The 24,379-nt window shown below is 39.4% G+C and overlaps 1 protein-coding gene across 1 annotated transcript in view; it reads left to right on the forward strand.

Annotated features, from left to right (window-relative positions):
- The window catches only part of DOP1A (DOP1 leucine zipper like protein A), a 2,183,138-nt gene that overhangs the window by 748,873 nt on the left and 1,409,886 nt on the right, over positions 1–24,379 (forward strand). Inside the window, exon 6 of the mRNA XM_044073353.1 lies at positions 3,068–3,166. Within this exon, the coding sequence (XP_043929288.1) occupies positions 3,068–3,166 (99 nt within the window). The remainder of the gene's footprint in view (positions 1–3,067; positions 3,167–24,379) is intronic.

The following is a 24,379-nucleotide window of genomic DNA, read 5'->3' on the forward strand; positions in this document are numbered from 1 at the left end:
CAAACTGGAAAAAACAACTTAAAACAACTTAATATCCAGCATTGGAATTAAAAAATGTCACAAGCCTACAACTCTTTGCATTTCTTAGCTACCCATAACTGGACAACATAATTTAGCGATCTTTTACTTGAGACATAATCAAAGCGTGAAAAAAAATTACAAGCTGTACAGATGAAAACAAGATCATTTCCCCAAGAAACGTCCCATATTTTTAGATCTGCAAGCTATTGCACTAAGGGACTACGATCGCTACTTGTTTCATTGCTCGCCTTCACTTTAAAGACTATTTCAGTAAGTGCATCAGTATTTTGCACAATAGAAGTTAAAATTACCTGTAAAAACAGAGAAAGCCTTGGTCTTTGTAGCACAACAGTTGCTTCTCACGAAAACACGATAGCACTCCTCAAAGAAATAGATGCGTCCTGCAACAAAGCTGAATAGAACAGTTCCCAAAGATTAACAGCATTGCCTTTTTATTGGCTGCAGCAGCTCAGCCTGCTGAATATGTAATTTATGGGGTGTTTCCTGACTGAAAGGTAGGTGGTTTGTGGGAGGTCCTTTGATAGAAACAGTGAAACGTGAAAAAATAATGAAGGGCGTTATTACCGAGCCATTCCAGCGCCCATATGCTAGTTAGAGCTCTGCGAGAGGATTTTTTACTGGAAAATGGCTCACAGTACCGGACTTGTAGTATTGGGCGATAACCGAAATTGAAAAAATAACGATGTACTGTAGGATTGCTCAATTTTTAAATTGATTTCTTAAAAAGATAGGGAAGAAAAACATTTCGTGAAGGAGGAAATAAACGCAGAAACACGTAGTGGTCCTTTAAGGAATGTTATAATGGCTCGTTAATTTCTTTTAATGTGATGGCAGCTAATAGTTAACGGTTTTGTCTTATTTTTCATTATGAGTAACTTAATTCATTTTTTGCCATTCTTTCCTGTTTAGAGGTCAGATTCTGAGAAAATAATCTTTGGGATTTAGGCTGCACTACATTAAAAAGATCTCTGCTGTCTAGCACCTCGAGTAATTTTGTTTATTTGAACACTTTTTTTGTCTCATTGCATCTGTTGCTCTGTTTGCCATTTGTTTTCCTTTTCTTTGCTCTTGCTGGGCAGGTAAAAAAGGAGGACCCAGAACATTATGTTGCATCTAAGTATGATTCTGTATAAGAATATTTTACCTGTTTTTTTGAAAGTGTTAAATATTTAATTTTATGGAACTGGAACAGGATAAGTTATAAATACACTGAAGTGACGAGTGATGATTGTAAATAGAAAGATGTATTATTGGACCAGTTTATTCACAAAGATTGTACTTGGTGGAGTACAGACATTGTGTACACCCATGTCTGTACAGCATTCTGGAAGGAGGGTGGCTCTTAAAAGAGAATTGCTGTAATGTCAGATTGCGTTCACTTAGCTCTCCTCTGCAAATAACAGCCTGAACACACACAGAGTGTAGGTATTACACTGTGTAGCCCCAGAGGATCACAGACAGGAATCCATTCTTTACTTATTTGCATACTGCTTCTCCTCTTGCAGACTGCTTTGAAGTGCAGGAAAAGTATTGTGTGTGTGTGTGTGTGTGTGTGTGTGTGTGTGTGTGTGTGTGTGTGTGTGTGTGTGTGTGTGTGTGTGTGTATACTGCAGTGTCTGCAGCCATGCTTAATGTTAGAGGCATGGGAGATGAAGCACTAGAAACACTTCTTTGCCCATTATAGAACATAACTCCTTTGGAATAGCTGCAGGTAATCACTTGTACTATAGTATTGAGAGGATTACTCAGACATCCCACAGAAGATTCAGAGAAGGCAGCATGATTCCAGCCATCGTGCTGAAATGACTGGATAAAGCTAGATCTCGTCTCAATGTGGTAACACATTAATGAAAATAAGCAGGGTGGAATTGCACCTTACTGTCTGTTCAACCCTCATCACTGATGTTGCCAGACTGAAGTAGACTTTCTGCATGTGGACTTGTGTAGTTGCATCTGAGGGCAGTAATATTACTATATGGTCTTATTGTGACTTATTAGGCTTTGCCCATTAGCTTTTTGATTGTTCTTAACTTGGGTTTATTTTCAGTTTTTCTCCTTTCTGCACTATAGCCAGATAATTCATGAACCAGTGAGAGACGTTTGTTTCTTAATTTTATTATGTATAGTAAGCAGAGTAGAGTAAGGTAACCTCTTATTTAGCCCCTGTTTTACCATGTCTAAAGGGTCCTGTGAGTTAATCACAGAATGAGGGTGTTACTGGTATCATTGGTCTACACTGTCCTATGTCAGTGCTACTATATGGTGGACTGATGCTTTGAAGTTAAGGGTGTTGTGATGCACCCCTCCTTGTGCAGTGGTAACAAGGAGTGATTCCTGAAAATTTCAATCCTCCGTGCCAAGGCTATGGAATAGGATGCTTTCCCTTGCTATGATAATGAGAAGATCAGCAGTGATGTAGCTGCCAATGTCTAAAGCTGTGTGACTGAGTTTTGTGGGGCATAGTCAAACGTTATTTTCACGCACTTTTACTGTGCAACTTGCAGCTGCCTGTGGGTGAGCTTCAAGCATGTCTTTTGGATTACAGGCTTCATGTAGTCCTTCATATTTTTCACTGTGATACTGTTGCCCAGACACTGCCTGCTGAGCATAGTGTCACTGATGCAGGGACATCTTGTACATCTGGGATGTTGCATATGTGCTTCTTCTGCATTTGTAGTCCCATATATTTCATCAACTTCATAGGTGTAAATCATTTAAGTTATCAAGGGACCATATTTGCATACCTACCTTATGCCTGGACTCCTACAGGTATGCTGTATGCAGTAAAGTAACCTAACATTTGTAAATAGCATAGGGCTCTGATAGACATTTTTTTACTGTGTAACAACTCTACACAATTCTGGTCATTGTTTGTAAGTACTGTTTATACGAGATGTGCAAGTTTTTCATATTGCTTTAAGGGCATTGCAATAGCATTTGTATTTTGAATGAGCAGATAATGTGTTTATAATTTAAAAAGAAATGCTTATCTATGTTGCTAACCAAAGTACTGTGTGCTGTACAGGTTGAAGCAGTAAGTACATCTGTGCAGGATTCCAGCGTACTAGTGCAGAGGAGCACACTAGATCTGATTCTGTTTTGTTTTCCATTTCACATGAGTCAGGTAAGTTCATGATACACACGGTAAGACAATATCTAATTTTTGCTTTTATAGTAATTTTCCATGCATTGTTGTTTTTTTTTTTGTATAAAACTGGAAGCAGAAAAATATCAGGAGGAAATACACATACTTAAGAAACTAGTTAATTAGCGCAGTTTTTTGTTTGTTTGTTTGTTTGTGTCTTTCGGCTTTTCCCAGTTAGGGGTCGCCACAGCGGAACTCCGGTCCGCTAATGATTGGCAGTAGATTTTTACGTACTGGCTTGCCGGACCTAACACACACTTCAACGAAGGAATGCCCATTCACGCATGTCGCTACACAGAAGACGCTCTAACTGAGAATCGAACGGGCAATAGCAACAAAAACAATTGAAGTTCCAGCACTCAGTCACTTTTACCCCTCCTGAAGAAGGTTGCCTATTTATTGACACTAGACATTCACATGCATGCATTGTTTTTCTAGTTTACCACACATCCAGGAGATGTCTCAAGTTCTGAATGGTTTCAGCTTATTACCAGGTTACTTTATTCCTTTCGGTGTGGCTACAAGAGTTTTCACTAGATTCATAGCTCCAGTTTTTACTTACCTTCCCTCACACATTCAGAGGATGCATATTTATCATTAGCAGGATGCCTGGCATATTGACTAATTCCTTACCACCTCTTTTTTATTTCCCTTATGTCTTGACCAATCTGCAATTTTTGACAGTCAGTTTAGACATGAAGAAATGCATTTTAAATCTCTTGAAAGTGAAGTTTTCTTAAAAATCAGCCTTAGGCAATTCCATTTGCAGGGTCCCCCTACCACTGAACAAGGCTCAGTACTTGAAGGTTTCTTTTCCTGACTCTTATGCTAGATAGTACTTTTGTTTAGCTACTTTAGCTTGTTTTTGTTTGTTAACAAAGCACAGGCAATTAGGCAGAGCTTATTTAAAGTGGAAGATAGGAGAAAAGCTATAGAACCAGTTACATTCTTGTTATGTCAAGCAAGTGATACTTAATAACAGTAGAATATACATCAGTGTATAGCTTTGTAGAAATGTTAGTCATACAGAAATCATTTGGAACATTAGCATTATACAGTCAGAGCAGCGTGTAAGTAATAAATGGTTCAGATATTCAATAAATTACAACATGATCTGAGTTCAAGATGGCCGCCGAGCACTGAACACACACTTTCTGCTGCTCCTGTATCAGCCAAATCTATCCGCTCATAAAAAACCTGCATCTGGCACCGAATTGAACAGGAAAGGAGTATTTCTTCTAAACTACACTTCATGGAAAAGACCTATAGCAACATTTTGGTCTAAAAAGTAAAATTTTGTCATTTTTCTGCAAGGGCTTACCTCTAGTGACTGGCTGAAGGCCGCAACCACATGGTGACATAATTTTCTCTGAAGTTCTGAGTTCTAAACAGGAAAAGTTAAAGGAGAATTCTTTAAGTCACTCCCTTGTGGCCTAAACCTACACTTTTTCACCCAGTGATGGCTAACCAACAAGAATCCATGGATGCTATAACTTCTAGGTTCATAGGTTCATACTAGGCTATCTGCCCTAGGGCATTTATAAGCCTAGCCAGAGTGTGTATGGCTTTCGCCACCCATTTTAAATTAATTTTGCTATGCCCTTTTTCGAGGTTAGTATACTGCGCTTCTGTCTAACAGTGACACAGAAGTGATACCCGGGGTAAACCTACGATCTCCCATCCACTCATCAAGATTCCTCTTGAAGAGAGTCAATGAGGGACTCTGCCTAACCTGGACTGGGATTTTATTCCAGAGTGAAGGGAGCCTCTGGGTTATGAATCTGTCCCTCCAGCATGTCCTATTTATTTCAGTGCTGAGGTTTAAGTCCCTCGAGCGTAGCTCGATGGGATTTGGATTTTCTGAGGTGCAGCATGTCCATTAATTCGGGTTGGACATGGCTTTATAAGTCAGGCACAGATCGCCTCTGAGCAGGCGGTATGCCACTGAGTAGAGCTGGAGTTTCTTTAACCGGGCAGCATACGGCATCTGTTTGAGCCCCTTGATCCTCTTGGTGAGGTACTTTTGGGGTCTTTCCAGTTGTTGCAGGTGTCTGGTAAGGTACATCCCAAAAGGGGCATTGTACTCAATTATGGGCCTGATGAGGGATGAGTAAAGAGGCACGATGACCTCCCCTGATCTAGATGTGAATCCCTTCATGATTAGGTGGGCTATATAAAATGTTTTCTAACCACTTTGGCCACGTGGTTGTCAAATGAGAGATTGCTATCAACTTGGGTCCCCAGGTCCCTAATTACTTCTTCTGTACTTAATGGATTACCACCTATGTGGTAATTTGTGGGCACTTTGTTTTTGCCAAAGGGGATGACTATACACGTTTTGGCATTTAGCTTGAGGCCATGGCTCTGGCAACAGTTGTCTGTTTCTATGAGGCCCTTTTGGAGGATGCTTGTGTCAGCTGGAGAGTCTATTATGGTGCCCAGTTTGCAGTCATCTGCGAACTTGGTCAGCCACAGTCCTTCCATGTTGGCCTGTACCTCCGAGAAATATATACCGAACAAGAGAGGTCCCAAGACTGAGCCTTGTGGGACGCCACTTGTAACTGGTTTGGAGTCTGACATGGCTCCAGCTATTCTAACCATGTGGGTTCTGTCCTTGAGCCAGTTTGCAACCCATCTAGTGACATAGGGGTTTATATTTAAGCTGGTGAGCTTATCTATAATGCCCGAGTGGGGTATTGTATCGAAGGCTTTTGCGAGGTCCAGGTAGGCTGTGTGGACCACCTTCCCTTGTCAATGGCCTTGGTGACTGTTTCAAAGAAATTGACCAGGTTTAAGAGGCAGGATCTGCCCTTAACAAAGCTGAACTGGGTAGGATCCAGTGTCTGTAGGTCCCCAATATCTTTATTTATAAGGTCCATGATGATCCTTTCCATAGCTTTGCAGACCAAGCTAGTGAGACTTATGGGCGATAGTTTCCAGGATCCGTTGAGGCACCACCTTTGTGGAGAGGGACCACTGTTGCTGTACGCCACTCTTTGGGTACATATCCTGTAGTAAGGCTGAGATTGAACAGTAGTTTTAGGTTTGGGTTTAGCTCTTCTTGGAGTTCATGTAGGACGCAGCCGGGACACCGTCTGGTCCCATTGATGCTGTGTTTCTTGCTTTGGAGAGGGCAGCTCTTACCTGAGCATCTGAGATGTCAGGAGCAGCACTCTGCTGGGATAGATATTAGCCCTTTTGGTGGGGAGGGGAGTTTGCGCTGAACCTGACAGCTAGGATGTTGACAATGTCTGTGGGTTCGGTGTATTTTTGTCATTTTGGACTAATTCTGAGCATATCTGGGAATTCCCACCCAGGTTCCTAACATAACTAAAGAAAGCCTTGTGATTATCCTTAGTGTCCTGTGCAATTTTCTCTCGAAGCTGGCCTTAGGCGATTTTATGAGTGCCCGTAGTTTTTTGCTAATACTGATCAGAGATGCCTTCCCTTTTGGGATTTTGCTCTGTCATGTAGTAGCTTCCTCCTTCTATTGTATAGTTTGTTTATGGCTGGGGTCCACCAGACAGGACATCTGCCTTTGGAGGATTGGGTCTTGGTTTTATTTGGGATTGCATGATCCATGCATTCCTGAAGGTGTTCATAGAATGCGTTTATAAAGGATTTTGTGGTCTGGGCCGTATTATCCAGAGGCCCGGGGGCTTTGAAGGATTCCACCTCGGTTTTGAGGAGTGTGAAATTTGCTTTAGCCAAGTTTTTCACTGTGGTTTTCTGGGCATGGGGTGGGGTCGGGATGTGAATATCCAGCGAGATTAGTTTATGGTCTGATCTTACCAGTGAGGGATACACTTCTGGTCTGGAGCATAGAGTCCCCATGTTGGTGATGATCAGGTCCAGTATGTTTTCCCCTCTTGTGGGAGTGGTAACAAGTTGTTCCATAGCATTTGAGTTTATAAATTCTAGGAACCTTTGGGCTAGGGTGTTGGAGCTAGAGTAATGCTCCCAGTCTATGGTTGGGTAGTTGAAGTCACCCAATATAATGGTGTTTGGAGAGACCTTCATATTTTCCAGTGTTCTCAGGAAGGCCAAATGGAGTTCCTGGGTTTGGGAGGGTGGTCTGTAGCAGGCTATAAACTGGAAGGCAGTTTTACCCACTGTTAGTTGCACATGGATAGTCTCTGATGCTTCGTGCTGTGCCACCAACCTGGAGGTGTGGGTATCTTTGACGAATATTGATACTCCCCCTCCTTTTGTGGTTCGGTCCAAGTTTTGGGGCCGAAAAGCATGGTATGAGGTATAACCTGGTAGTGCTGGGGTGCTCTCGAGAGCCTTGAACCAGGTTTCTGTTACTGCACAGATATCGATGTTCTCCATGCTAAGGAGAGTTTCAGTGCGTGCATCTTGAGGTTTAGACTTCTGGCGTTGAGTAGCATTACTCTTAGTTTCTTATCCTTTGTAATACCTATGGAGGTGGGTTTGTCTTTTGAGCCTTGCCTAAAAAGGCACTATGGGGTAGCAAGAGCCTTTGCCAATATCCGAAGCCCAGGGTGACAGGTGCAAGCCGTCCCTAGCGAAGCATCGTGGCTTGTCGAGCATGTCATCCCAGGCTGACAGGCATTGGATCCCCTTTGAATGACACCAATACTTAAGCCAATTGTTGAAATTGATAATCTTGTCTTCATACTGTGGCATCATTCTTGGTGAGGGTAAGATGCTACTCAAGGTCAGGGTCATACCGGCCTGGGCTACATGCCCAGAGAGCTCCTCTATGTCTCTCTTCATGTAGTCCAGGGAGGTACGTCTCAGGTCATTCACACCAGCATGGACAATGACTGAGTCATATTTGTACTTGCCTTGGAGTGACCTGAGTGCTTGTGTTATGTGGCGGATCCTAGCACCCGATAGGTAGCTCACCGTGACCTTCTCCTTGTTCAGCCTGGTGAGCGGGACGTCAGTGTGCCTGATGATAGAATCACCTATTACAAGTGTATCAGGTGTGTTGTTTAGCCTTAAGGGCTGTGACTGTTCGGCACACTGGCTTTTTGAGCTATGTGTTGCATGTGTTTTGTTTTGGGGTAGCGGTTGCTTGGGTGTCTGCTTTGGAGGTCTTTGCTGCTTAGGCAGATTTTTATTTAGAGCCACCAAGTATGTTTTTGTGTGTTTATGTGTTTGGTTTGCTGTCGTGGTAGGTCTATGTGAGACTGGAATTGTAGTGAGTGTGGTTTCCTTCTCCTCCTGACTGGTTATGCCAGTACTGAGTTGAGAGAGCTTAGCCTCCAGTTTGGCTATATGGTTGCATCTCTCACATGTGTTGGAATTTGTTGGGAGGAGGAGAGGGTTGTCTGTGTACATTAGGCAGTTGTAACATTGCCTCAAGATTCCCAGGTTCACCAGCTGGACCGGAGAGGAGATTGACAACTGACCTTTGGACATGCTAGAATAGTATTGGGAATTCCTTTATAATTGAAAAAAGGGCCAATGGGGAACAAGTTACTCAAGGGAGTTTGTGAGGGTGTAGTGCTTTTAATTTTTTAGTGCTGACTTATATAATTGCTTTAGTGAGCAAGTGCTAGGCTTTAGCATAGGAATAGGGTGTTTATTATGAGAACTAGATCAGTTCCAAGGCTCAAACCCAAATAAGCGGCGCTGCTCGATGAAGCGCTATGCACAAAATCACGCAAAAGCAGCTACAGCGGGTTTTATACAGGCGGACTTGAAAGAGCTAGAAATTGGCCCAAAACAGCCAACAGACTACCAGATTCCTGTGCTGGGAACACTCCTCCAGGAACAGATAGCCTGCTCCAAGCTCCCCACTGCCACTGGTGAACAAAGAAGCCTCCCTCTATCCAAGAAAGGAAATGGCAACACTGGAACTTTCTAAAACCAAACTATCTTCTCTAATGTCACCTGAAAAGCATGTAACCGCTAAGAGGCAGAGAATAAATAAATCAACATAGGATTCAAATAAAGGAGCTGCTAAATCTAAAGGTGCGTCTTTTCTCTCACTAGATGACCTTAAAACAGCATTACAGCCGTTGCACGAAGATTTCAAATTATTCTCAGACAAATTAAATTCATTTGGTTCTAATCTAGACCAAATTACATCCAGAATTAATCTTATTGACAAGAAAACTAAAGAGAAATCAAAGCAAATACAAGATTTACAAACCAAGGTAAATACAATTGACAAAATTATTAGTGACTTACAGCAAAAAACAATAGACTTGGAAGCACGCAGTAGGAGAAACAACATTCTAATACGTGGCATTCCAGAAAAGTTTGACCAAGTACAACTACCAGTCATACTAACTGAGATTTTTGAACACATTACTGAAAATAAAATCTTAGCTAAAGAAATCATTATTGAAAGAGCTCATAGAGCATTACGAAGATCACAAGATGAGGGTGTTCCTAGGCCTCCTTATTTTTACTTTTATCCTTAACCTACTCACTCACTGCATATGAACACTACACTCTAAAGCACAATGTGACCTATCTACAAACACTCCCCATCACACATCCCCACAGCCTTTTTCATAGCAACATCACCTCTACTTCAGCCTATTTGCTTCCCAAGTTCCATAGAAACACCCATGTTTCTTACCTCCCCAATAAGCTTACCCCACCCAAGTACTATAAATACTTAAAGATTTCATCCATTCAAACCATAAACATTCTAACAGGTGGAGATATTCATCCCAATCCTGGCCCATCCCCACCAAATACCAATCTACAGAATCCATCATTTAATAATGCCACCTCTTCTTTAATAACTCTGAACTCCCTCAGTATAGCACATCTTAATATTCGTAGCATTAACAACAAAATTAGTCAATTGCATGCTCTCCTTCAGGTTTATCCATTTGATATCCTTTGTCTTACAGAAACTTGGCTAAAACCTTCTACTCATGACCTAGAAATAACCCCTCCTAGATATATCATCCTAAGATGTGACCGTACATCAAAAAAAGGTGGCGGTGTAGCTATCTTGTTCAAATCTGATCTTCTGGTTTCACTCTATGATGTATCACTGCCCTTAAATACCAATGCTGAGACCCTTACTATCCAACTCCAAATGAACAGCTCTAAAGCAATCTATATAATCTGCTCTTACATCCCTCCAGGAAACAATATTAGCACCCTAGAAAACATTCTCAATAGCGTTTCTACCCATTTACCACAGGAAACAATTGTATTAGGCGACTTTAATATAGACTGGACCTTATGTAATTCCCCTACCCCTAACACCCATATTAATCTATTTGGTTTCAATCAAATAATAAACTTCCCACTAGGATCCACAAACCAAGTAACAAAGAAACTACTCTTGACTGGATCCTTATAAATAGTCACCCAGATACCTATAAGGTAGGCTCTCTCCCTGACGACATTAGTGATCACATTTTAACCTTTATCACTAAACAAAAGAAATATAGCCCAAAAAAGAACAAATTTGTCACCTATCGTTCTAAAAAAACACTTCCAAGCTGAGAACTTTATTAATGAACTAAAAGCATGTAACTGGTCATCTCTAAAACTACTTAATCTAGAGGAAGCAATCTCTTACTTTAATTCTACTTTCCTTCAAATTCTAAATAACCATGCTCCTTTCCGCTCCTCCAGAATCAGGACAAAAATAGCCCCCGGCTCACAAAACAAACCAAAGAAAAAATGTTTCTACGAAACAAAATATGGGCAAGATGGAGAACCTCTAAAAGCTCTGTAGATCATATATACTTTAAACAACTAAGAAATGCTGTCAAAAAGGATATAATCTCAGATAAAAAAAAACTACTACTCCCACCTGCAACATTCACACTCTAATAATCCTAAAAAATTCTGGTCTGGCATTAATAAACTTCTCAAACCAGGACATGCCACAACTCCTTCCCCCTGCTCTATTCCCAATAGTAATCCTCTGCAAATAGCTAATGCCTTTAACAATTACTTCATTGAAGCTATTCAAACTTTAACTCAAACTCTAGTTCCCATGACCCCCACTCCTACACAACACACTAACAGTCCCATTCCCTCCCTTCATTTGCAACCTGTACCAACCTCCTTTATCTGCAAACTCCTTCAAAAACTCAAACCCTGCACTCCCTCGGCTGATTGCCTCCCAGCAGAATACCTTCAAATTGCAGCCAAAGCCATAGCATACCCTGTTTCTATCCTGATAAACAGATCCATCTCTGAAGCCTACATCCCCTCTATATGGAAATTCTCTCATATAATCCCTTTGCACAAAGGAGGTAAATCTACTGAAATTTCCAACTACCGTCCTATTGCTCTACTCTCCCCACTAGCCAGAATTATGGAAAAATGTAGTCACCATCAGCTACTCCAGCATCTTCTCCAAAACAACTTGCTTTCTAACTGCCAACACAGATTTAGGCCCTTTCATAGCACTACTTCTGCCCTTTTAACTTTTACTGATTGCATAAATAGGAATCGTAACAATAACTGTCTCTCAGCTGCTCTATTTATTGACCTTTCCAAAGCCTTTGATATGGTCAATCACCACCTACTTATTAATGTGCTAAAAGCCCAATCTCTTGACCCACAAGCAATCCTTTGGTTCAAAGCCTATCTGGAAAATAGACAACAATCAGTACTCTGGGACAATAATCTATCCACACACCTCCCAGTGAGCACTGGAGTTCCTCAAGGTTCTATCCTAGGCCCTCTTCTTTTCTCCATCGTTATTAATGATCTCCATACTGTTTTTCCACAATCCACCTGTATACAATACGCTGATGACTCTACTCTTATCTGTACTGCCAAGTCTTCTTCCTCTCTCCACACCCTTACACAAAATGTATTTAACACAGTTGAAAAATGGTTCACCCAACGCTGCCTTCTTCTTAACCCCAAGAAACTAAGCTACTACTCTTTACTCCCACCATAAAATCTCCTCATTTCCACTTCACTATTACCTCTGACAATGGAACCTGCATTTCCCCTGATTCTACTGCTCAACTACTTGATATAACTATTGACCATAATCTCAGCTTTGATGCCCATGTTAATAATATTATAAAAACTGTTAATAAAAAATTAGGCTCCCTGTATAGAATAAAACCCTTCCTTACACCACTAGCTAAGAAATCCATTGCCCAGACTCATCTTACTTCCACCCTATTCTATGCATCTGCCATTTACACCAATCTATCAAAGCATAATCTCACCAAACTTGAAACTAGCTACAATAACATAACCAGATTTGCCACTGGCTCTCCATTACAGAACCCATCACTGCCTCAACCTTAAACAACTCAAATGGTTAGAACTACAAAATCAACTACAATACAATCAACTTGTGATTGCACAAAAATCCTGCACCATCCTACTAATACTCCCATCCTCACTAATCTGATCTCCCCTTATAAAAATCTTTCAACACTACGCTCAGCTAATAAGCTACTTATTGCCAGCAACCCTTCTAATAACAAAGCAGGCGATTCCCTCTTCTCCAGTGTTGTGGGTAGAATCTGGAACAAACTTCCTAATACACTCACCTCACTCTCATCCTCTCTAATATTTAAAAAACACCTTAGAGACCACCTTAAAATACATTGGCTTTGCCCCTGCTCAAAGCCTGATTGAATCTACTTTTCTTCTCTCCCCTCCCCTGTTTCTTTTTCTCCTGCTTCCTTAACAATTACCCCCCCCCATATCTTATGAACAGCACTACTAAATAGTTTTGCTAATGTTCTAATGCTTTAGATTTTGATTGACTTCACATGAACCCTACTAAAGCATTAAGACTTGTTTATTTCTTACTTCTACTCTAATGAAACCTTACATTGTTCACAATTTATTAATCTTTTCTTATCATGTCTTATTATGTAATGTGAAACTAGTCATTTTTAGAATATTTTGAATGTATTAATTCACTCATGTTGGAGCTTTTCTCCTCGGGCCTCTACTGAAAAGGGATATGTATCCAGCTAGACTAGCCCGGTCAACAAATGTAAATAAATAAAAAATAAATAAATAAATAAATAAATAAATAAAGATTTATGCAAGGCTACTAAATGCTGCACATGTTACCACACTCCTCATGGCTGCAAAAAAGAAAAGTAACGTTTCATGGAGAGGTCACAGGATTACAATAGCACAGGATTTACCCCAGCCCATTAAGGCTCAAAGACAAGCTCTAGCTCCTTTTTGTGCTTTGTTAATCAAAAAAAATTACGCTTCCAGATGAAATACCCAGCCATCCTCTCCTTCAGCTATGGGGATCAGAAGTTCCTAATACACTCTGCAGTTTAAGCAAAAAAAGATTTTATGCAAACTTTCAAGGAACTACCTGCTTAACTAGCTATACTGTTAAAGCTAGTAAAATAATATAATCAAGATAATACAGTATATGCTTAAAAGCTATGAATTACTGTTAAGACTAACAAATAGTATAACCAAGATGATTACACCTACAAAAACCTATCTCTGCTGGCTTTATAACACTGCTAACTGATTCTAACTTATCCTGTCATCTTCTCAGCTTATTTTTACCATCATCTGGATGTCCTGGCTTTCTTCTTGTTTTTATTTTCCTTTCTAGCTCTTCAGCAATATGTTGGTCCGTTTGTATCAGTGCACGAGGCTCCCTGTGGCCTGTTGAGGCCTTATTTAGAGCTCCACAAGGGTTCTCTAAGCTCCCAGGGCCGTTTCAACATTCCATTACCCAGGATGCAACAGGAACATCAGCCGATGACATCACTTGGTCGGAGGTCGCAACAGAAGAAGATGAAACAGTGCATTTCTGGAAATGCTAATATCATGAATTAGAGCTTAGGGAAGAAGAAATGGATCTAAAACAACACTTTCTGGACACTTCAGGATGGGGGTAATTTAAATGGACTATAAAAGACTCTGATCAGGGTTATTCAGCAGCCTAATCTTATGTTCAAGTAATGAATTTATTACAATATAGTTTTTTTCTAGCAATACAAATACATCACTTTGTCAGAAGTCTTTCATATCAAACTGTATAGTAGCTGCCATCTGCTAGTCATGTTGCAAAACTACAATGCCATACTTAGACATGCTTTTCTGTGCCTTTCAGTTTTTCAAAAACAATATTTTATGTGTTCACATTTAGTTTTCTATTTAGTATTTAGGTGTGTGTTTAAGTGCTCATTATGAAAGTGTTTGTGATACAAACTCAGATTCTGTGAGTAAAATAAAAAGCCTATGCAATTGTCAAAAGTTATTTAAAGACAGCTAAAGACAATTGCCTGTTTAGTAATCCATTAGTCTGCTTCACAGCTGTGCTACCTTTACTGAAAATATGTCTTCAAGTTTGAAATTTATCTGTTGTTGCATGGTAACACAAATTAGCATTTTGACTACTTTCACCATGATTCAATCACGATTCATGAATCATGATGTTTTAATTCTATACTGAAAGTGCAGGATATGGATGGCTTGATCTTTCTCTCAATGAAGGTGGATCTACAGAGCTAGTGAGCTTGATATGCTGTATGCTTGTGCTTGGTTTAATTAGCTGGCTTGCTAAAACTTGCTTGCTTGCTAAAAAGGCTGGCTAAACTGTGTTTTTTTATTGGTTAGTGATGATATGTGAGTTATGTAGTTTATTGTGAACTGCATTTAGTGAAAATCCAATCATCTGCTTAGGTTGTCAATTAATGCTCTTGTTTCTGTCTTTCCTTCTTTAATCCAATTGTTATGTAATTTTGTGTGTAATGCATATTTAGTAAACCCAGCTAGATATCTAGATAGGTAAAAAATGTATTTACATTACTCAGAGCTATTCTGTTTGTTGATGTATATATTTAACCTGTAATTTTTTCTTGTTATAATTACCCCCTTCATTAACCTCCCTTTAGAGCAGTATGCTCAGTTAGAGCTTATCTAAGTTGACTGTCCCTTCTCCAGACAGGAGACCAAAATATAGTATTAGGTTATGATGGTACTTACTGCTATGCCAGTTATAAATAGAACCTGCCTTACTATCTGCTATAATGGTTAATAGCAGCTCTGGTTATAAATTGTGTTGGTTTCAATTGCTTAGTAACTTTTATTGTCTATATTACTCCAACCTCACTTGCCTATTTGCATGAAAATTTTCGAGGTCAGTAATCTAAAAAAATGCTGTATGTATTATGTTCTTATGGTGGTATTGTTTTATCTCCTTTAACTCCTAACTCGAAAGTCACTTTGCCTTTAACTGTCCATTCTATGTACATATGTTTTTCAATATTCCTTAACATTTTGGGGAGTGGCATGATGGTGTAGTTGTCCAATGTTTGTTGGCGCTTGGACTATTGATGTTAGTTTTTATGTCTCCCTGCTATGTTCTTGTATTATTCTTCATAAGGGAAAATATTTAAAAACAGATCACTTGTATCTATGTAAAACTTTTTCAAAAATGACTCAGGGAGACAGGTGGGTAGGCACGGGGATTATGGTAAGGAGCATGGATGCCAGAATACGATTTACTACCACATTACACTTTCTGTCATATATAAAAAGTGTTTATTCATTGCATCGTCCCTGGTAGGGCTTTTTTCTTAGTATATCCTAGCGTATATCTGCGTTTTGAATCTAATTATGATGATTAGTGTGAATTCCTGGAATGTAAATGGGCTTCAAGAAATCAATAAAAAGAAACTAGTTATGCACCTGATTTTTCAGGATAAATCCAACATCTTCTTTCTACAGGAGACCCATATGACAAATGTTCAATGAGATAATATTAAAAAAAGAAATTGGATTAAATTTGTGATATCAGCAGGGAATAGTCTTGCATCAAAAGGCACTGTAATAACAATTAAAAAATCCTTTCCTGGTGAAGTGCTAAATACTAAATTTGACCTGAATGGTAGATGGTGTTTATTTTCCTGCTCTTACCCTCAGGTAAAATCCCCTTTACTTTTCTTAAACCTATATAGCCCTTGTACAAACCAGCACTTATTCTTCTATGAAATACATAATCTATTACTTCAATTTCCTAATCATCTTTTCATTATTGGTGGTGACTGGAATGCACTCATGGACCCCTTGAATGATAGTTCAGATAAAAACAGGAAACAGCCCTCGCAAGTAACTGCATCTATTCAGGATTTGATAAATAGCTTCAACTTAGTTAACCCTTTTTTAATATTTGACCATGACAGAGAGCTAAATAAATTCACGTTTTATTCGGCTTCGCATAAAGTCTGGTCCAAAATTGATTATTTTTTGGTCTCTGATATCTTTTCAAACAAAATTACAAACTTTGCCCTTGAGGCTAGATGTATATCCGACCACTCGAATGTCTCACTTTGTATTAATCCCACTCACCACCTGAATCGCAATGGTAGTAGTCCCACTTGGTCACTAAACAGTAACATTCTTAAAAAAGAAGATGTTCTGCAGGAAATTAATGATTATCTGAAACAATTTGATGCAGAATCTTGTTCATCCACCATCCCCTTAGATATCCAATGGGCTACGGCCAAAGCGGTCATCAGAGGAATACCCATACAAAAATCATCTTATTATAAAAAAAAAAAAAAAAAAAAAAAAAAGAGAAATTGTACATCAGTAACCTCAACAATGAGCAAAAGATGACTGATGCACAACTACAAAAGGATTTTTCTCCTGAACTGGAAAAGAAATTACATGTGATACAAAACAAATTTACTCATTTCACTTACAAAATCAATCCTTGGTAGAACTCAAACTCCTTCACAGATATTCGGAATGGGCCCATACCCCCTCCAGAACACTAGCTGGACTCATAAACATCAAAGAGGGACCAAACTATATTAATGAAATAAAATACAAAGGGAAAAACTTATACAGTAATGAAGATGTTAACTCTTTTGCAAACATCTTCACTGAAATCTATAATCCCCAAAACCAGACCCAAAATGAAATGCACAAAAAATTCCTAAATGAGCTATCTGTTTCAAAATTATCCTTCGTGCTAAACACCCTTCTAAACAGCCCCATAACACTGAATGAAATAATACTAGTTATTAAAAAGCTTAAACCAAATAAGGCGCCAGGTCATGATGGCTTTACAGGAGAATTTTATAAAAATTTTAGTCGTCACCTTTTTAAAACTCTCCTTGCTATGTATAATTATATCATCTCGAAATGGATTACTGATAAGTATAGGAACAATTCAAAAACAATATTCATCCCAAAACCAAACTCTGACAAGTCCAACCCTCTCTGCTATAGGCCCATCGCCCTTATTAACGTTGACATCAAAATCTTATCTACCATTTTTGCTAATAGAATTCAGAAAGTTATAGCTACAGTCATTTCTCCTGAACAGTTGGGATTTATGAAACAGAGGCAGCTGTGCGACAGTACTCTTATTAAACACATTAATGTTGTTTCTAAAAAGTGATAACCACCCGTGTTATGCACTCACCCTTGATGCTACCAAAGCCTTTGATAACGTTGATCTAAACTTCCTTTACCTAACCATGAAATTCTTTAACTTTCCTGATCTGATTATCAACACTATTAAGATGCTTTATAACAATGCCTCTACTTCCCTGTATATAAATAAAACTTTATCATGCCCTATTAAAATTACCAATGGCACTAGGCAGGGTTGCCCACTCTCACCTTATCTTTTTAATTTATATCTGGAACCTTTCCTTCTCTGGGTTAAACAAAAGACTTATCACCATATCCCAAAAGTCTTCAACATTGATATAAATTATTCTGCATTTGCAGATGACCTAAACATCTATTTTGAGCTTCCCAACACCGATCTTCATAAAATTCGAAATTCTATTAATCTTTTTGCTGAGGCTGCTAATTATAAATTAAACCCTGCTAAATCATCTATTTTTCCATTAAACCCTGCAAACCATTTAGAATATTACTTCCCCCTGTCTGACATTCCTCTCAAATGTACAATTAAATACCTAGGAATCAATTTCACACACCCTCACCAAGAACTAATAAAAGCAAACCTATATAGAATCTGGGATCAGATAAATAACAATCTAACTAGATGGAAAAACATCAATCTTTCTTTGCTATCAAAATCTGCTATCATTAAAATGAATATTTTGCCTAGAATCCTTTTTCATCTTAACTCCATCTTCTTAAACGTTCCAGAAATTTTTTTCAGAAAAATGGAAACCACAATCTCAAAGTTTTTATGGTTCCCTAAATCAACTAGAATATCATACAGGAATCTAATTACCCCAAAGAACAAAGTTGGTTTAAGTCTCCCGGATTTTAATTTATATTACGACATCATTAATGCTAGCCGTTTAATTCAAATAGCCTGCTATGAACTCTCTGCTGAAACTTGGTACTCAACCTGGATCAAAATCTGGTGCAACTATATATATTCGTTAAAACTCAATCCATATGCTGTCCCTTTTCTTGCACCTGATGGTGACTACAAGTTCAAGATCTTGCCTACACTAAAGAACAAAATTTGCATCTTTCAAACTCTGATGTTGCTTCCATCTTGTGCCAACTGACACACAATACAGCAATTTCCAAGACATTCTATCCATATGTTTTTGAAGCTCTGTTGTAATTAGATTTGAAAAGTCACTCTTTATTCATCCCCCATTTCCTTCTCATATAAAATGTCCTGCTAAATCTAAATGATGAAAAGACAAGGCTAGTCTCTGTCCTTCCAAATTGACCATCACAATGCCGTTTCACATTTCTTAAGTATTTTTTAATCTGAATGTCAAGTTAGGTTAATATCCATTAAATTATTTTTCAATTTTTTTATGAAATGTGAAGCTTTGTGTGCATGTTTGGAAGTATTTTGCAGCTTTTTATATATATTGGCCTTTTCTGTAAAACTTTACTAGTTCATGCTGTTCAGATTGATTTGGTTAATTATAATGTAGAATTGACAAGGACAAACAGGATGGCATAAATCCAAGTATGATTTCCATCCAGCTTTTGTAGAGAGATGTACAGAGTAGTCATTTCTCCAAGTTAAATGATTTTTTTTAAATACCAGTTAAATTGAGTTTTTGTTTTAGAGAATTCCATATTAATTTGGATTTGATACAGTCCCAATAAAATGTCAGCTAAATCTGCATGACATGCATTAAGCATTGCAGAGAGATTTGGAAAGTGTGAAGCTTTTCTGTTGAGTTTTTTAAATGATTTACAGCTGATCACAGTTGTCCATGCATTCTGTTATATTGAGGTGTCTTGTAAGATTGCATAGTAAGGCAACCAGAGAGAGGAGAAAAACAGTTATTTAATTTATCATTTCTGATGCGTGCATATGATTTACAAAAAGTTTCCTTTGAAGTTTGAGCTTTGTTTAACAGTTTAAAATGTGTTGCCTTCTCATTATCAAGTGGGCATGTGAGGATTTAGATTTAATTGTTAAGCACATATTTATTGTTGCTGAATCACTCCTGAGGAGATAGAAAAAAATTGTTTTGAAACCAAGTTGAACTTATTTGAGATGAAGTCCCAGGCCATTCCTTATAGCAGTGGGAACTGAGACAAGTTAGTAATTTTATCCTGCAAGAGAATATTGGAATTGCAGTGAATAGGTTAGAGAATTTATGAAAAGTCCTTAAAATCTAAGAATTTTACCAGTCTGTAAAATAGCAATGCTATATTAATAAAGACATTATGGACTTTTAAGTCTACTAACATTTTTCCTGTCAGGAAGGAGGATGGGTAACTGTTACATTGTGTGATGCAGCTGATTTGTGCAAAGGCATGTTCAGAGTGGAATATAGCAGTGCTGTTTGTATTTGATGGCATTCAGTAACATACTCGATCTGATAACTAGGTAGTAAGAAGTCAAGGCTGATAAATTTAAGCTACCCAATTGTTTAGCTCCAGTTAGTTTAGTATGATAAACTGAATTATTGGGGGAACATATACATTTTGTTAGTATTTCAGGTATATCTTCTAAAAAAAAAATCACATGTTGCACAAACAGTATTTTTCCCTTTCATTTTTATTTAACTTCTTGGCCTACGAAAGAATACAAATACATTCAACAACTTTACAACAAATGTATACAATCTTTGATGTACGTTAGCAGACATTATTTTTCAGCAGCCATACATCTATACAGTGCCATGTTCAGCAAGACAGTGCCAAACAGGTCACACCTGTACAGTTTAAGTTACCATTTCCCTTCCCAGCCAAGTGAAGTTACAAATTCTTTCGGAACCTCTATCAGCTGAAGTAAGGCATGTATTATGGAAATACTTAGCTAGCCTTTTTTGTGTGTACTCTTGTGTTTTTGCAGTCTTAAAAAGAACTTAAACTAGGTTGTGTTATTACATTGACAAAGAAGATTGACCACTTCAACACTTGGATGTGTTTTGTGTCTGAATGGTTAGACTTAGCTGTACTAAAAGTTAAGAATAAATGGGCTCCTTTTCATTTTGGGAAACCGGTGGTTGAATATATAAAATAAACTTAGGTCCCCACGATTTACAAGACAATTTGCAGAAGTTGAATGCAAGGGTTTTGGTATTATTATATGTAGTAATTTTAAGTATAGGATTAATGCCTTAAAAGTTAAAGCTATGACATTTAAATTTTATTGGATTAATTTTTAAGAACTTTACAGCAAGAACTAATAACGGTCTTTTGAGGTTGCTCTTAACATATGTTCGACCCGTCTTTCAGTATAACATATTGATCGGAAGTTGTTTGCATTTGATTTTCAACCTGAGGGACTCGGATCCGGCATGGATCCAACTCGGCTACGTACTTCAGCTTTGGATCCAAGCTGCAAACTCCTCCCCTACGCGTAATGCCCCTGTCTCCCTCCTCTCCTCAGATCTCATTTGCCACTCGTTCAAAGAGCAGCATGGTCTGTAGCTCCAAGTTTCTTCAGTGAGTAAGTGTTTCGATTTGGGTCTTCCATCTCTATTTTCTACTACTTTCTACTAATTTCTAACTTCCCTACGCTACCCTTGCACTCAGGCATCGCTTCTGTATAAAAAAAAAAAAAAAAAAACTATTTCTTCTTTCTTTCCCCTTTTTTCTTAGTGTAGCGTGTGTCTATTTGTTCCTGTTTGGACATGGCCAAAACACCAAACCCTGGCTTTAGGAAATGTGCGGAGTGTGAGCATAAGCTTTCCCATTTGATGCCCACACTCTGTGAGTGGTTTATTGGGGGTGCCTCACTTAGATATTTCCTGTTTGATCTGTGCAGGCTTCAACCCCTGCGCATTTATCGACAGGAGGAACAAAATCATCCTGAAAGGCTTCCTTCCTCCTGCTTCAGAGGCCTCTACTTCATCTTCTCCTGCCCTGGCTTCTGGGACTGAACTTCCTGCCAAGAAGGCCGGGGATGAGGAAAGGCTCGACATAAGAAAAGGGATCAGCCCAGGAAGTGCCCCCCCCCCCAGACCGCTCTTCCTCAGCCGAACCCCCGGCCAAGTCCCGCCCGGATCTGTGCCTAGTCTCCCTTTGACTCTGGTCGCCTCATTTCTCACTGGAGCTGGAAGTCACTCGGGCTCGAGCTCATCTCTCTGCTTTCTCCCAGCGCCACTCCAAGCCTGGGTTGGTGGCATCTTCCATCCGGTCCTCTCAGACTCTGTCTGAAGCCGAGGTGGACAATATGATGTGGAAATGCATTTGGACCCAGATTAATTTGGGAGTCCTGCCTGCTCCATCCTCCTCTGGAGCCGGAGGCATATAGTCCTCCTTTCACCAAGTTCCTCCTTCTATGGTCCAACTCCCAGTTTCAGAGTCTTTGGGTTCGAGGTTCCTTGGTGTCGAGGAGTCGGCACTGATGATCCCGGGTAACTCAACACTAACAGTTGCCCTGAATGGTTTGGCTCTGACTTTTTTGGAGCCAACCGACTCTCGGAGTCGAAACCTCAGCGTCTGATCAAAGGGGATGGCATCAACTTCAAGGCTTTCGGAATCATCCCTTCCTCTTGGAGTCTCGACATCAGGAGGCTCAGCTCTGGTTTCTCTCTCTGAGCAGGGAGTAGTGGATCCAGCCCAGGCCATTCTGACTTTGGGGATCTGCTCACCTTCTGCCTTCAGTGTGGTGGAGAAGGTTCTCTTGGCTTCCTTGAGAACTCTGACACTTTCCTCCTTGGAGTCCGTTCTGGCTCCCTCTCTTTTTGGGCCAGAGTCTGCCATCCTGTTCCTTCAGGGACAGCCTGTTGCCACTTCTCCCCAGTAGGTTCCCACATAGGAACTTCCTGAGGCTTCCGTGTCCTCCCAGAATTCTCCCCTGAGGAGCCCCCTCAGAAGCACACGTGCAGGAGGAGGCACTTGGACTCCCCGCCATAGTCTCTTATAGACAATACCAACTTGGAGGAAGGGGAGGGCTTTCCTTGATCACTCCTGGGGATGTCTCCTTTGGAGACATCATGGAGATCCTGTGTCAGTAGAGTGGGTGGTCTACCCAAAAGCCCAACCTGGATTAGTCAGTATTCATGTAGGCAGTTGGCACAGGACCCTCAACCTCCTAGGTGTCCCCTCCCATGGATCCCCTTGTGGATCTATTATCATCTAGGGCATGGAAGGAACTGGATACGGTTGAGCCTGTCTCGAATTATTGGAGCTTTTCATCAAACATTACCAGCATACGGTGGACAGCTTGGCAAAAGAGATTGATGAGTTGGACAACCAGATTAGAAGGGACAAAGACTTTGTCTGGTATAAATATGACGGCGGTCAGGTTTTTACAAGCATTGGCACACACATTAGTAAATTGGGGGTTGCGAAACTTAAACTTGAAAGGGCCAATACAGATTATTTGAAAGGTGTGGCTTACCCAAAACCTCCACCTTCCCAGCAATGGAATAATTTGAGAGCCAACCCAAGATGAGGCGGATGGACTTTACTGTCATCCGCATGAAAATGTAATCCCTGAGCATCCCCAACTTAAATGGTGGGCATGAACTTGATACTAATGAACCAGCCCTCTGCTGTTGTGAACGATTTAGGAACCAAACAAATTAATCAGCTTTTGGGCCTGGTGGAAATGATTTTAATCTAAATATTACATCAAATTTTCCAATCAGACAGGGGCGCATCTATCAGAACAATTCGATGAATATTCAGCAGAGGGGGAATCTTCGAGGATGACAACAACAGAGAAGATAATTGCTTGTAATGGTTTGGTCAGTGTAGTGGACACTAATTTACCAGGTTTAGAGGGGAGTACTAGCACCCTAAAGATAATAAAGAACACTCAAGGTGATTTTAACATCTTTAATTACTCTTCTTTTACAGTGGACAACTTTTTGGCTGACTTATTAGCAAAAGGGTTAACATTTGTCCCTTTTTGTCATGGGGAAATTGCCAGAACTCTTGTGGACCTCAAATTATCTGTTCGTAAGATTAATCTGAATTTTTTTATTTAATGGTCAAACATTTAATACTGTGGAATATAGGATACCTAGTGTGTATAACCCACCTTTGCATCCAGTTTTAAACAGGTTTGAACGTGTTTACGAATTAGACAGTTGTTGGATAACAGGAATAGGTTGACTGGATTTTGCAGTTTTAGTACAGATGAAGCATTGCAAACTCTTAAAATGTGTGAGGTTCACGTTATGAAACCAGATAAGGGAGGGGGTTTGGTATTTATGGATTGTGAGAACTGTAATGCACATATGTTAGAAATGTTATGCTCTGACAGTTACAAACAGTTTCTCTGAAAGACTTATATTAACGATTTGTTTATAGAGGCTTGAGTGAGTATTGAGTTAAACTATCTCCTGATGCCAGCCCCCCTAGTCCCAGTAATATTTGGTATCCACAAAGTCCACAAAGACTTAAAAATCCACCTTTGCATCCTGTAGTGGATGGTAGGAATTCTATCACCTATTCCTGTGCAAAACCTGTTGGCAATATTTTAAAAAAGTTTCTAGTGGATGAACACCAGATATGCAAGGACTCGTGGTCTTTTCTTGAAAACATCAACCAATTAGTTTTCATTGATGATTTTAATTTCTTAACCATTGACGTTAAAGACTTATATACAGTCATTCCCCACAAGTTGGGTATTGAGTGGGTCTTTTTTCTACTCAGGGAGAAGAAAGCCACTAACCTTGAGGTTTCCCTAGTTCAGGAATTTTTGGATATTATACTCACCTACAGTTACTTCATTTTTGCGGGGGAAATACTTCTTGCAGAAGTAGCTATGGTCTCCACTCTGGGGCAAGTTTTGCCAGTTTTGTAATGGCATATTGGGAGCGAGAGTTCCTGTTTAAAAACACCGTACATTATGATAAAATCTATTACTACACACAGTACCTGGACATTTTTATTTTT

Source organism: Protopterus annectens, chromosome 1.part1 (assembly GCF_019279795.1).
Source record: "Protopterus annectens isolate FY-2018-M chromosome 1.part1, PAN1.0, whole genome shotgun sequence".
In the NCBI taxonomy this organism is placed as follows: Eukaryota; Metazoa; Chordata; order Ceratodontiformes; family Protopteridae; genus Protopterus; species Protopterus annectens.